The sequence below is a fragment of the Pholcus phalangioides genome, unplaced genomic scaffold (genome assembly GCF_987345545.1).
Source record: "Pholcus phalangioides strain wild (caught in Gottingen) unplaced genomic scaffold, Ppha-v1.0 ptg000042l_1, whole genome shotgun sequence".
Classification (NCBI taxonomy): Eukaryota; Metazoa; Arthropoda; class Arachnida; order Araneae; family Pholcidae; genus Pholcus; species Pholcus phalangioides.
Genome location: NW_028301628.1, coordinates 7,756,268 through 7,771,069, shown reverse-complemented (window position 1 = coordinate 7,771,069; position 14,802 = coordinate 7,756,268). Strand labels below are relative to the sequence as shown.

Below are 14,802 nucleotides of genomic sequence, written 5' to 3'. Positions count from 1 at the left end.
AAGCGTTGTGTGTGCCGCGCGTTTCAGCGATCTTTTTATTTTCGTGTTCTATTTCCCTTCCCTTCAAACCGGAGCATAAAGCCGATAGAACAGCCGACGTCAGGGTCATATACTATATAGCCGTCCTGAGCTGATGCGCCACGCTTGGAAACACGTGGTTATGTAACACATTCCTGCCAACGCAAAATGATCCAGTTCGGTTCACGCAGTGCAAAAAGCCTACTCCTAGGGAAACCCGGCTTCAGGGATGAACACTCGTTACGGGATCCCAGGAGAGAGAGACCTATAGTCTCTCATGGACTCTCGTGTGGATGGATAGAGACTGTTCTTCCCTCTTTTTTTTTTTTGCCTTCTTATTTACGGCAACCGATCTATGAAACAGATTCGCTTTCTCCACCGAGTTTTTAGCACTTTGACTACAGCGTGGCAGAGAAAAGATACGCCTGTCGCCGTCCCCTCTCCAATGGAACTGAATTTTTTTTTTCTTTTTTAGTAGCGAGTTGTGATGCGAATAAAAAACGTTAAAAAGGGAGGGAAAGCAGTGACATTTTGCGGTTTCTCGGAATTTTCGTAGCGAGATTTTGGCTGTAAACAAAAGGGAGGGAGGGATAAAATAGAAATAGTAGGAGAGAATTGCGGTAAAAAAGGACGATTGCAGCGAAAGTAGGAAAATAGGATGACATTTCCAAAAATAAGGAAAAGTAAGAAAAATAGGAGCGCTGCGAGGTCTGTTATAGACACCTATAATAGAAAGCCAAAAAAATCTATTTCAAATCTTACTGCTTATACAGGGCCTTTAAAAAAGACATACAAAGCCTCAAAAATCACATAAAAAAGTAAATGTATTAAAGCAGTATTTATCCAATATATATCCAAATATATAACTACCTTTTTTGTGATTCAAAAATATAGTAAGAAAAAAACATTTTGTTTGGAAACTTCAAGGTAAGAAAAAAAATGCACACAAAATATTTCAACAAATTAGCGAAATCACAGCCACACATTCTCTGAAAAAAACAGAGTTGTTGTTTTGGACATTTATATGATATTTAAAAACTAAGTATCTTTGGAAGTCAATATCATTTAATTAAAATCAGACCAAGTGTTTCAAAAATGGCTTTAGTGACAGCCCCTTTTACTGGCAAAAAAAAATTGGAATGTCTCGGAAAACCAAGACATATGGTTATGTGGGGGATTGCAGGGCACATATTCAGCCTATGTAGGGGTTGGCGATAAGTATTTTGATCAAAAGGGGGTTGCACTTGAAAAAGTTTGCGCACCACTGTTCTAAACTATTGAAGGTTTTTTATTAATATGCATATATATATTTTAAAATACAGGGTGATCGTGACATATTCTGCCAAACCAAAGGGGGTGACAGATGAGCCCAAGTGGAAGATGAAACACCCTATCAACCTTGCCATAATCGACATCATAATAACCTTGATAATCGATTATGAAAAAAAAGAGATTCATGTCTAAAAAAAATTTGAATTTAAAAAGTTCTTGAAAGACCTACATGCAAGTTAAGCACATATTTGAAAGGAGCAGAAAAAATGCTATAAAGTGACACCAATTTCATTGGCATTTAATGGTGAGCTACAAGAGCTAAATGATTGGAAAAGTTCAAAATCGAATTGTTGCCAAAACTTCTGTATTTGCCAATTCCGAATTTTTGTCAAACATCTACTTTGACAAATGCTGATTTCAGTGATGTATTGCGAACAAAAGGTTAAATTTCTCCTGAACTAGATCTCCAATATGGTTTATTGTATGCTCTTTCGAAAGCTGGTAAAACGAACAAGTTTTTTGGTAAATTTGACCGATTGTAGCTACAAGGGTGCGGAATTGACGATTAGAAATTGTGGAGACAATTTTATTTTGAACTTCGCCAATCTTTCAGTGCTTGTAGCTGGGCATCGTGCAGACTCGTCCTGAGGATCCAGGTTTAAACCCTGTTGATGGCGCAGCTGTGATCGGCTGAAGTTGGTTTTATGCGGTTTTCCAACTTTGAGGCACGAATGCGAGCTGGTTTCCCATTTAAAGAAGTCTCTCTGCTGAGAGCTGGCAGACCTACAACAAGATACTTCAAGCATTTCCATCTTTACTTCAGGAAACAGAAGACAGGCAGCATGAACATGGAAACAAGCACAACTCTACAACATAGATATGTTAAGGCCACACATTCACTCAGAACACACATTCTGGCATGTGCAGATTAGTTAGAAATTCTGAAGAGGAATGTATACAAGGTGCATGTATGGTTAAGTAATAGTGCTTGTAGCTCACTCTTTATATTAGATAGATCAGTGCAACCTTATAGTATTTTTTCTGTTCTTTCCAAATATGAGCAGACAGATGTTTGCAAGACAGTCTTGCGAAAGCTTCTTTTTGTGTTTTTCAGACTTGACACATTTTTCTTCTATAACTGATTATCCACCATCATTCAAAAACGGTTTGCGATAGGATAGGGTTGGTACGGTGTTTCATGTTTCACTTGGGCTCACCACCATTCCCTTTCTAAGGCAGAACTTTTTTTAACCTAGTATAATAATTTAGCCTTTTCTTTTAAAGTTATGAAAGTTCCAAAAATTTTTGAGTCCCTTCCCCGATTTCATTAAAACCGTTTTGCATGCTGTGAGAGAAAGAGAACTGTGAAGTTGGTTGGAATCACGTGGCACTAGACAGACAAAAACAAACCTAACATGACTATTTTTTTTAAACGTTGTTTTGATTTCTTACCCGAGTCAATACAAGATAAGAGAAATTTTGGCAACTCTTCTTTCAAGAAACTCAAACTGTATTCCCTGTGGTCAGCAGATAATGACTTCAGTAGAGCTAAGGCAAAAATGATTTCCTGGAACTTGGAAAACTTCAGGACCTTGCTCAATTGGGGCAAAAGTTGAGAAGAAGGCTTCAAACTCTGAAAAACAAACACAATGAAATAAATGGAAAGGAATATCACATCAAAAATCATAAATTGCATTAACATTTGGACTTGGTTAATTCGAAGCTCACGGGGAAAGAAAAAGTTTGAATTATCTATTAATTCTCAAAAACTCTCAATAATTATAAAAATGTATTGAATGTTTAAATTTTATATACAGGCATAGTAAATGCCAATCTCATGAGAACTATTCCATTTGTAAATTTGTAACCTTCACTTACTTTTTTTTTCTTTTTTTTTTGGATGCTCTTGAATAATACACAAAATAAGTTAATTTACAGATAATGAAAGATGTGATTTTCTAGCTTAAACAGCATTTTTTTCCCTAACATATCAGTAGCTGATGAAGCAGAGTCCTCTGTTGCTTTTACTTTCTTATACTCATTTTTGTACTCTTCATGAGAAGATTCAATGTGACTTTATTCTTTAGTGCTTCATATCTTTAAGGCAACCAACCCCCTCCCCTAGAGTTGAACAAGCGTATGAGCCTTTGTTGGGCATGGCAAAAATGTTGTTAAGCTACATGGATATTCCAAAATAGATGAACAATAACATTATAGATGCATGAATCCCCAACACATTTTACCAGACAAGTAATTGGGATTTCAGCACTCCAGCTTTTGAATATTCTGTCTGTGTAGAGATTGCCACTAACACACACAACCTTTTGTACTTCCTGAGTAGTGGCATTTGCATCTGCTGTTGGCAAATGCAAATCATCCAGGAACCGGTAAAACTCTTAACTGTCCCATGGAAAGAAAAAAAAAGCTAGAGTTGGAACTGGTAACGAAAACATTGCTTCTTATTCAGGGACACAACAAAAATAATTAATAAAAACACAACCTAATAATTTCCATGACTTTCACTGACTGAAACCAAAAAAATTCCCAGACTTTTCTTGACCAAAATTCACAAAGGAAAATATAATTCAAATTCTTAACCTCTTTTGAATGTTTTCATAACTGTTTCCCTTTCAAAGAATTTTTTCTGAACTTTTATTAAATACCAGCTATAATACTCTGCGTTACCCGGGTTTTCTTCAATGAGGCTTTTTGGATCATGTGATATCTCCCTTTTTCTTTGAGGGACATGCAAACTGTGTCTAAATTAACCAATACGGCGACTTCCTGCGCAAATCATGAAATAAAGAAATCTAGATTAAAAAAAACGTAGAAATGAATATTTTTCCCTTTTTTAAAGGGTGCTCTAGCTATTTCGATCATCATTTGCCTGTCCCTAAAAGTGATGCTGATGATTCTGATGACTATTGAAAAAGTGGCAAACCATTGTAAAGGCATAAACTATTGTAAATATACTGGTAGCATTGAAAAAGTGGCAAACCATTGTAAAGGCATATACACGTCTGAAATGAATTGCTAGGGAACCACGGTAACCAAAGTAAACGTTCCGAAAGTGATTGTTGAGGCTCAAACCATTGTTGCCCGACAGTTTTTTTGCCCATTTGCTCTGCTCTGACAAAATGTTAAAGTAGCCTATCGTTTAAGTTGGGTCCCATTTGGTATATATGCAAAATTTGGTGACGATCGATCTAAAATTATAGATTTTTATAGAGAACATACACACAGAGACAGAAAATCAATTTTATATATATATAGATTTCCTTGAATTTTGTCTAATATTTTACATTTTCCCTGAAAATGTTTTGTAAAAAATTTTTGATTTTTCTCTTTATATCTACTACTACTAAACCACACATGCACCTCGTCCATATTTCTCTGTGAAACTTGTAACGAATTGGTAAATGTTAGAATGCGAGTGTCTGTGTTGTGAACCTAATGTGAAGCTTTTTTCTGTGTTACGCTTGTTATAGTGCTGCCATCTGCCTCCTATTTTTTGAACTGTGGGTGAAGTGTAATTATTGAAGATTTTACTATTGTAGGCCTGTTGCTCTGTGGCGAGACTTTTTAACAGGGAGAATGGCTTGCATTTGCACCTCGAAGTTGAGAAACCAACTTCAGCCGACCACCACTGTGGTGACGTTGGGGTTTGAACCCGGGCCCTCGTGATGAGAGTCTGTTACTATGACCACTCGACCACCATATCTACCCATGCCATCTGCAAATCTTTCATTTTTTTAAATATATTTTTTCAATATATTTCTACTCCAACATCTAAGGGTAAAAAGTTAGATAATATAATATGCAACAGTATATAATCTGTACTGAGAACTTCCTATCACAATCAACAGGCATGACTAGTTTGCAGCACTACAACCAATTAAATTTCATTATACTCAAACTCCACTTGGCCAGGGTTGACAGATGACAGATGGAAAGGGGATTAATTCAAAGGAATCTGATACTTATAACATCATAATCCATTAGGAGTTGGCGAAAGAGAAAGGTCGCATGTAACAATTAATGACGTGAAAAAAAAAATTGTTTTTTCGAAGAGCAACAACGAGGCTATAGACCAGTAGCTTTCACAAGACACTGACCACTTCTTTGTAAGGCCCCCCCCACTTCGCCACCATCATTAATAGCAACTATGTAATCAATCAATTATTAAATTATTAAATGCCTGAGAAAGACTATTGATTAAACATAGTTTCAAATGAACCCAGAGTTTTGATAACGCATTTGAGTAACAGTAATACATTATTGTCAAGATCACAATGATATGGCACTACAATGTGGCTGCAACAACACAGGTTCGAAACCTGGTCATGGCAACAGTGAAACAACGCTGTGTCATATCATTGTGATCTTAACAATAAATGATTACTCAGGGATCTGTACAGGCATTTTTTGTAGTCCTGTTTTTGTGAAAACTTTCCTTTTTTTTGTGAAAATGGTCATTAGTTTTATGGAAAGTAATTTTGTAGAAAGCAAAAGTGAAATTAATTTATCACAAAAGAAATGAAATTCCAGATTTATGACTTTTGTTAATTTGTGTTTTGTGAAGGGTCCGTTTTTAAAATCCAGAATTTTGTAAAAGGGCTGATTTGCCAGACCCAAATTTTGGCTAGATAGGCTCTTGCTCTTATTCAAATATGTTATAGAAACTCCAGGTTCATTTGAAACAATGTGTAATTGAAGCCTTTCTTAGGCATTGAATAATTAAATAATTGATTAGTTACATAGCAGCTATTAATGTTAGTGGTGAGTGAGAGCACAAAAGATTGGGGGGAGGACATACCAGGAGGTGGTTTGTGCCCTGTGAAAGCTGCTGTTCTACCGCATCATTTGTTGCTCTTTGAAAAATCAGTTTTTTTTTCACATTGCAGACCTGGCTCTGCCACTAACCAACGTGCACAACCTCTCTTCTTCACAACTGTTAATTCCTTGCATTACTTATGACACCATTGATACAACATTACCTTTTGCTGTTGCAGAGGATTGTCAACAGCGTGACAGACAGTAGATACAAAGGTAGGCTTGTTGGGCAATGACAAACACTCCTGAATCAGATACTGTGTCTGAAAAAATGTTATAAAATTATGGTTCCAAAATAGAATATACATACATATAAGCTGTAATACATAAGTTTCTATGAATAATTTACTGATACTTTATACTTTTTCAGCCCAAAATAGCAATCCTAGTAGAAAACAACCAAAATAATAATGTCAATTAATTAACAAGATCACCAGATTCTCAAACATGAGTTTTAAAAATAGAGTTAAAACATGCCTTAACCTATAATACATGTGAATGATTTTTTTTAATGCAAAAAGGTTCAAATGCAGATTTTTGAAAAGCATTAATGAACCCATTCAAGGATGTTAAAGCTGAACTCACCATCACCTGAAACTTACTAAAAGATGTGCCAAATGGATACCTCATTTGTTTTGGAATTAAATTATATATGTTTAAAAACAAATAAAACAGAAAAAGCAAATAAGTATTTTCTTTTTCTTTTAATTAAGGAAGCTGTTTCTTTTTTTAATCCAGAAGCCTTTAGGTGCTGAAGTCCCTACAGCACCTTAATGTAATACACATTTTGTCACGAATTTCATACTCCAGGGTAGTACAGTTAAACCCCGATTTTATACAAACATTTCACAGAATTTTGAGTTACATTGAATCTCAGTATAAGCCCTAGAAATGGAAGATTTGTTCACAGAAAATTTCTGGTTGTAAATGGCTTTCGTGTGACATTGGGCGGAGGAGGGCTCTATAACACGGTTTAGCTGTATTTACTAGGACATTCAATGGAAATGATCAGTTTTGATCAAGAATGTTTGAAATGCAATTGAATATAATCAATTTTTAGAAATAATGTTCTAAGTATTTTCTTCTGTCAGTCTTTCAAAAACATAAGAGTTGGCAATTTTCACCAGACAAGAAATAACTAGCCATAAATAACCAACTGGGAAATAAAAAAATAAGCTAAGCCTTATGTGTGTGTGTGTGTGGGGTTGTTTTGGTGGTAAAAAAGAATGGCCTCTAATATAAACATGCATGAATAGGAATTCCAGGCTACCATCAAAAGCGCTCTTGACCATTTGGCTGCACAAATAGTTGGAGAAATGCTTCACTCCTCCAGAATCAAAAAAAAAAAAAAATAATAATAATTTTTTCAGTTTTCCTCGATGAAAGATAGATGGCAATCAAACTCAGATATTGCAAATTCAATACAATTTAAAGAAAAGGGAGATACACACTCAAAATCTGAAGCCACAACAGGTAAATCCCAACAAGGTAGCCGAGAAATGTTTCAAACTCTCTATCACCTATATTTGAAGTGGGCACTGCACCATTTCACGTGCGCACCCATCTATGCAGTTCAAGAGGACCTGTCAGAGAATAGGGAAATAATAATAAAACTTTTCAATCATACGCGATCTATAAGCCATTTAAGAATTTAATCTTAAAAATAAGTAATTGAAATTATCAGAGGATGGTTAAGCATGCTACTATGCTAAGACTAACGAGCATCAGGCAAAGGATTTTTATTTCCCCCATACCCCAGGTGTGTGGTTGTCATGGCAACTAAAAAATTTTATGCTGGTGCCAAACACTTTTATATGTGATGACTAAAGTAGAGTTTAAGAATGAAATTTGGTACTATTCATTTTTTAAACACTCATTTGAACGATAATCTTGAAATATATATATATATTACTTGATGAAAGTCTTTGCCACTGCTTTTACCATCACCACTGAAATCAACATGTGAGAACAAAGAATGTAGAAGGTGCCTTTCAGCTTCCAACCCGTGGAGGGCTACAAGCTATAGGAGGAAACAAAAACAAAATTCATATTAACAAGTTGGCGATAACCTAATTCATGCTCAGTTATAGACACACTCATTTCACCAATTCTTGTAATCACAATGTATTTAGATGAGTCTTCCAGACATTACCAGAACTTATATTCCTTAGATGTCAAACTATTTATTAATTTATAATTAGGGTTACTAGACGTCCTTCTTTTGATATCACTTCAAGTGTCTGTTTTAGAAAATTTGCCTTTTTGTCTCCCTTTTCAGGTTTTCGGAAATTGTTCCCCCCCCCCCAGAGAAAATTTCACTCTAGAACACATATCTCTCCTTTTTTCCCCCACACATTTTTACACACTTAGACCAATCACCCTCGAAATTCCCGAAATATAAAAACTTAAGTCGCCTCCAAGCTAGGCAGATGCTATTCTATAGCCCTGCTTTTGCCCAAGGGCAACATGAAAAAGACAGTTCAAAAAGCAGCTCTGGAAGAACAAAACTGCAACATCCATTCTAAGAATACCATTGTTTGCTCACCAAAAGCTAATACTGTGTACTGAAGTGGGAATGGAAAGGAGGATATTACCTCTTTCATTCAGAAATAAAGAAAATAGAATGCAAACAACACTCAATGCTGATTCCTGCGGCAAAATAGTCTCTGGCAAAAAATAACAATGCTCCCAAAAGACAAAAAAAATTTCTGAGGGTAGAGGAAAAAAAATCTCTTGCCTTGCTTCAGGCAAAGAAAGGAAATTTACCAAATAGTGTGAAAAATTCATCATAAGCGAGGTAAGACGGATCGGATCGTTATTTGTTCTTTTTTAACGGCTCTGTTTTGGCTGGGGAAAAACTATTATGATGACAGTTTTTGTTGTTAGCATAGTGTCACCATCTGTTACAGAAATTGGGAACAGTGATGTGTTAGCAAGAGTGGGTGCACAGGCATCCTCCTTTCTCAGTTTCCGAACCTGGTAACCCTATTTATAATAGGTACTGGAGCAAAATTTGACAGCTCTTTTGAACTGGTGTGTCCACAGCCTCCACATCCTCGAGCCGAGATACTAGGTTGAGGGGACTCCTCCATAGTAAATTTAGTCTAAAAAAACAAAAAATAAGATTTGTCTCGGGAACCCAGCCAGCCCTGCCCTTGTGGGGGCCATGGGAATGTCCAATAACATGAAATTCAATTGCTACATTAGATACGATAGTTAGTTTTGGAATGCGATTTTGCGTGACTTCAAAACTTTTCATTATCGTGCACCCTCAGAAATTTCAAATATCTTCCAGCACCATATTTAGCAGTGAGGTTAAACAGTAGTAGCATCCATGTTGAATATCGGAAAAACTAGTGGTACCTTCGCCATTCAGACTGTATACCTAACTCTAACTTGATTATGCAGAGCGTGACAAATTTCAGGCAACAGGTGGCTACAGCAACTATAAAATCTGCATTTGAGTCTAAAATTTTTGATACGTGATTGCTAAATTGGAGTCTGAATGACATCAAATTTTCTGATTCCACACCAGTGTCTCTTTTAACATATGAAAAGGATGCAAAGTCAAAAAAGCATTACCTAAGATAGTTTATTTAGATTAAAATCATTCTTGGCTCCTATTAAATTTGGTTGGCATCTAAAATTTTTTTCAATTTGTGAAGCCCTAGTACGAGTTTCTTCAACTCACTCATACTTAATCTATGGCTCATGTACTAAATGTGAGCCTCAGAGCCAACTGATATGGATAATGACCACAAACCTAATTTGATTTTCATCCGATAAAAATTTGAGACAGTAACGGCTGACAAGAAACAGAGTCCTTAGTCAAGAGCGCATGAAGTGCACAATATTATTGTTCAATATTGTGTTATTTCTCTTTGTGATAATCTGTGGGTAACATGATTACTCAAAATGGAATCACAGATCATTTTCAATAATAGTTCCCACTTCAGATGCCTAAGTAGCCTCTAGCGCTTGATGCCTAGTTCTTGCTGGTGGTGCCATCCATCTTCCATGTTTTGAAATGAAGATGGTAAGTACTAGAATTTTCATGTTATGGAAGTATCGCGTCGAACATAAAAAACAATAAACACACTGAAGGTCCTTTACAATTATTCCTCATATACAATAAATAACTATTGTGAGACGAAAATTATGAAATAAAAATGTGCCACCAATGGGGATTGAACTTAGATCCTCACGATGAGAAACTAGCATGATGCCCACATGACCCTACAGCAGCTAAAGTAAAGACTATAATTTTCACTTAGTTTCCGTGAGCTTTGAGATTTCTTTCAGCACCATGTGAGGGAGAATGGGCATTTCAAGTCATTAAGTCTTCCAGTTTTCTCTAGACTATCATGATCAATTCAAATATCCCAGTGTGAGGAGAGCCAACATGACTCGCACTATTGAAAATATATGGAAAACCAATATTTATCGTGAATCACGGGTGGCCAACCTTTTTCCAAGCCATGCCACAATCAAGATAATTTTCAATGTGTGTGCCGCTCTACGATTTCTAACGTGCAGACTATACATACCATTTTTACTGGACATGAGAAATTTTCTTAAAAACCTCCAAAACAATGCTTTGCATTGTTCTGCGAAGAGCCCCTGGCTGAGTAGAAATGTTCTGTGATAAAAATCCCCACAACAGTGTTTTCCGCACTTTTTCTTAAAATTCTTCCAGATGGTTCTGTAGTGGTACTAATTGTTCTGTGGTATACGGAGCAGATTTCAGCATATTCTGCTTTGGGGTCTAAATTGTTTTTAAATATGAGTCTTAAATTTGATTATTACAATCCAGATGGTGTTTATATGTATATCAGTAGAAGTGCCTCTTACCTGCACTATGTTGAGCATAGACACTGGAACCTGAAAAATCTGCTCTAGGGTGTCATTTTGTTAATCTGGATCCCTTATATTAGTTTAAGAATGTCGTTTTGTTATTGTTAATTTTTTAATTTCTAACAGCAACCATAGTGTTAGTCTTTTTTAGTAATGCTTTGCTGATATTTTTCCTTTAACAAGAAAGATATCTGAAAGCATGTCTATGTTTCACTCTCAGCATCTTCTCATTATACTTTCCAATGGGGGTTTTTTTTCACAAAGGAAAGAAAAACTACAAAAGGGCTGTTTTATGTTTTAATAAGGGCTACTATAGCTGTTCCAGAACTTTTTTTCGACAAGTTCATCACATCGATGGTTTTTCTCCGGGCCTCCATTTGGCACTGGGTTGCAATTTCCTTTGTTTCCTTCCTCTATTTGCAGCACCATCTGTGATACAAGCGGTGGAAGTTTGAATACTCTTTCCATAACCACAGGGTTTTCAAACTGGTTTTTTTCTTTGTCATCAAGCTCCAGTCAAGCAGACTATAGGGGGACATGTTAACCTCAACCCTCATTTGAAAATGGCCTTCTATTCCTTTGTTCCATTTTGGCCTGAATAGTATTGGTGTATCTTGCTGTTGTGCTGGTCGAGTGATCATAGTGACCAACTGGATTCGTTAGGACCAGGGTTCGAACCCCACTGCCGCCACAGTGGTGGTCAGCTGAAGTTGGTTTTCTGTGGTTCCCAATTTCAAGGTTTGAATGCGAGCCGATCTCCCCGTTAAAAAGTCTCACCACAGAGAGAAACAGGCCTACAAAAGGTACAGATATTCAATCATTACATTTCATTCACAATTTCAAATATAGGTGGCAGCACTAAAAATTCACACACAACGATATATAGCACTTAGACCGTTAGGTACATGCACTTACACTTCAGGCATGACTAAATCAGTAGTACATTGTCCATGGAGATAGACCGGAGTTGCACTTGGTTTCAAAGAAAGAAAAAGAAAGTAGTATACATTTTTTCATTGTCGTCAGGTTGTGCCGTTCCTTTATATTGGTTTTTTTTTTTTTTTTAATACCTTCTGTGTTTAGCATAGTTTAAAAATATCAGGATGTGCTGGAAATTTTTTTCTTTTATGCTCTCGTAGAACCTTTTTGCGTACTAGCTTCCATAATTGTTTTTGACTAAACCCAGAGAGCTTTTTTTTTTGCCCGAGTTGTATCATTTAAATGAAGTCTGGATTTATACAGTTGCATCCCATTTTAACAAATACCGTTATAGCAAAAAAATATCGTTTTAATGAACACTTTTCTAACATCCCAGATAAGTTTACATAAGAACAAATGTAAAAACCTGGAATTCCTTTCTAATGAACAGATTTCTCCTGTCTCTTGGAGTTTGTTATGACAGGATTCAACTGTATTTACATTCCAGAGTATTTATATATAAGGAGGAATGGTTCTATTATTCAAAAGAAAGTCCTTGTTTTTTTTATTAGTTTCAAGCCCATATCTGGTCTAGGATGTTACATTTCAATCTTGATTTCCCCCATTTGGCCTGAGAATGTTGCTGTTTTTGTCATTACTTCTATATAGTCATTTTCTTTTTGTTTTAACACGCACAGTGTTATTCCCCCTTTCGTGAGCGATTTTTTCCCTTTGGCAAGAAAGATGTCCGAAAGAGTAACTTCATTTCACAAAGAAAAAAATTACCAACACATTTCCCCAAAACGGATTATACTAATACTACTAAACTACACATGCACCTCATCCACATTCCTCTGAGAAACTTCTAACGAATTAATACATGTTGTGAACCTGATGGAAGGTTTTTTCTGTGTAATGCTTGTTATGTGCAGTGCTATCATCAGTTTTTATAACTATAAGTGAAGTATAATGATTGAATAATTGTATCATTGTAGGCCTGTTGCTCTCTGTAGAGAGACTTTTTAATTGGGGAGATCGGCCCGCATTTCCACCTCAATGTTTAAAACCTAGTTTAGCCGAAAACCACTGTGGCATTATACTATAGCTGTTCCCCTCAGTGTTTCCTAATCTATGGTCTTGTGCACCCTCTGGGGTCAATGAATGCTTTGCAAGAGGTATCCAAATTGACCTTTACTATAGGGTAGCCCGCGATACATTGAATTTCACTAAACAGGCTCGGTGTCATCGAAAAGGTTGGGGAAACGCTGGTATGCCCAATTCGGGTGGGGCAGGGGTATATTTTCCTATCATCAAGTATCGGTTATAACGAATACCGCATACAGGGTGCGTTCCATGAGTAATGAGACCAATTTTTTCCAGACGGGACTATACACCACAGCGCCCTCTAACCTGCTGGGCTAGGTGGAGGGGGTGTTAGCTTCATAATGTAACCATTCTTGGTCGGCTTCGAGCTGTCGAAAAGTCAGGACGTGCGTTCTGTGAAGTCCGTTTTGAGCTTAATGTAACATGGCACGATGGATCGTTTTCTATGGAGCAACATTACCCTATCAAATTTTGTGTTAAACTTGGGAAGTCTGCCACCGAAACGTTTCTATTAATTCAGTAGGCCTTTGGGAGTGATAGGTTGTCCAAATCACAAGTTCACCGATGGCACAAGTCGTTCAAGGAGAGCCGAGAGGATGCCGCTGATGAACCCTGCAGTAGACAACCATCAACCTCCGAAATAGACGAAAATTTGACGCTTCCAGGATCAAAACCATGCTTATTGTCTTCTTTGATGTCAGAGGCATTGTCCACCACAAATTCGTACCTTGTATCAAGACCATTGTGAAAGCAGCTTTTTAATTGGAAGGGTTGAAAAGGAGGGTCGCACGCTGCCAAAGTGACATCGAGGACGCATGGAAACTTCATCACGATAACGCGCCAAGCCACACTGCCTTCGTTGTCAACGATTTCCTGGCCAGGTTCCCCAACCTACCTACAGTCCTGATCTGGCTCCCCAGACTTTTTTTTGTTTCCTTGCTTAAAAGGAGCCCTGAAGGGGAAACATTGGAAAACGATTGAAAACATTCAGGCTCATGTTACATCAGATCTAAAATCTAAAAAACCTCACGGAGAAGGCCTTCCAGGCCTGAGGAGGTGGAAACACCACCTCCATAAATGTATCAACGCAGTAGGGTGCTATTTTGAAGATTTTCAACTAATTGTACGAATATGTCCAATAAATGATTTTTTTATAAATCTGGTCTCATTACTTATGGAACGCACCCTGTATTGTCGTCGCGCGACCTCGTTATACCCGGACTCGACTGTACAACAAAGATACAACCTTGACAAATTTATTCAACATCAACCACGCACACGTTAAAGAAACAAACGTAAACAAAGCGCCTCCGATTACAAAACACAAATTTCTGATTGTCCGTATACGTAAGCAAAAGCAGTTATTGCCGAATTGATAATTATAAAAAAAATGATGATAATAATAATAATAATACTGACTCGGGAGATTTCCTGTACACTCGACTTAAAGTTCTTCTTAGTTAGATTTGCCACTGAATAACTAATATTATACAAAGCAAAAGACAGGGAGTCCAGGTTCATAGTTCCATGAATGCTACACAGAAAGCTTCAAAAAGCTTGAAGCTTTCTTCGTAGAACATAACAACGGCGATTTAAATGAATAGTCTCGCCATTTTCTCAACAACATGTGTCACATTTGGAAGCAAGAGATAACGGGTAAATGTGCTTTTTTTTTTCCTTTTTACATCAAAAATCTTTCTCTTTTCTTTGACAAAAAAAAAACAATAATAAAAAAAAAATCCAGTTAACTACAATGGCGATAAATTGTATATTGCTGATTACCTATGACTTCTTTTCATTGCC

At 36.7% G+C, this 14,802-nt stretch overlaps 1 protein-coding gene across 3 annotated transcripts in view; it reads right to left on the bottom strand.

Annotated features, from left to right (window-relative positions):
* Not1 (CCR4-NOT transcription complex subunit 1) overlaps positions 1-14,802 on the bottom strand; it is a 66,742-nt gene extending 51,940 nt beyond the window's left edge. Inside the window, exons 1-4 of one of the 3 annotated variants that reach the window (XM_089255128.1) lie at positions 14,419-14,802; positions 8,036-8,143; positions 6,288-6,386; positions 2,743-2,923 (exon numbers count right to left, since the gene is read on the bottom strand). In XM_089255128.1, the coding sequence (XP_089111254.1) occupies positions 2,743-2,923; positions 6,288-6,386; positions 8,036-8,143; positions 14,419-14,520 (490 nt within the window). In that variant the 5' untranslated portion in view covers positions 14,521-14,802. The remainder of the gene's footprint in view (positions 1-2,742; positions 2,924-6,287; positions 6,387-8,035; positions 8,144-14,418) is intronic. The other 2 variants (XM_089255129.1, XM_089255127.1) reach the window with 2 other exon arrangements.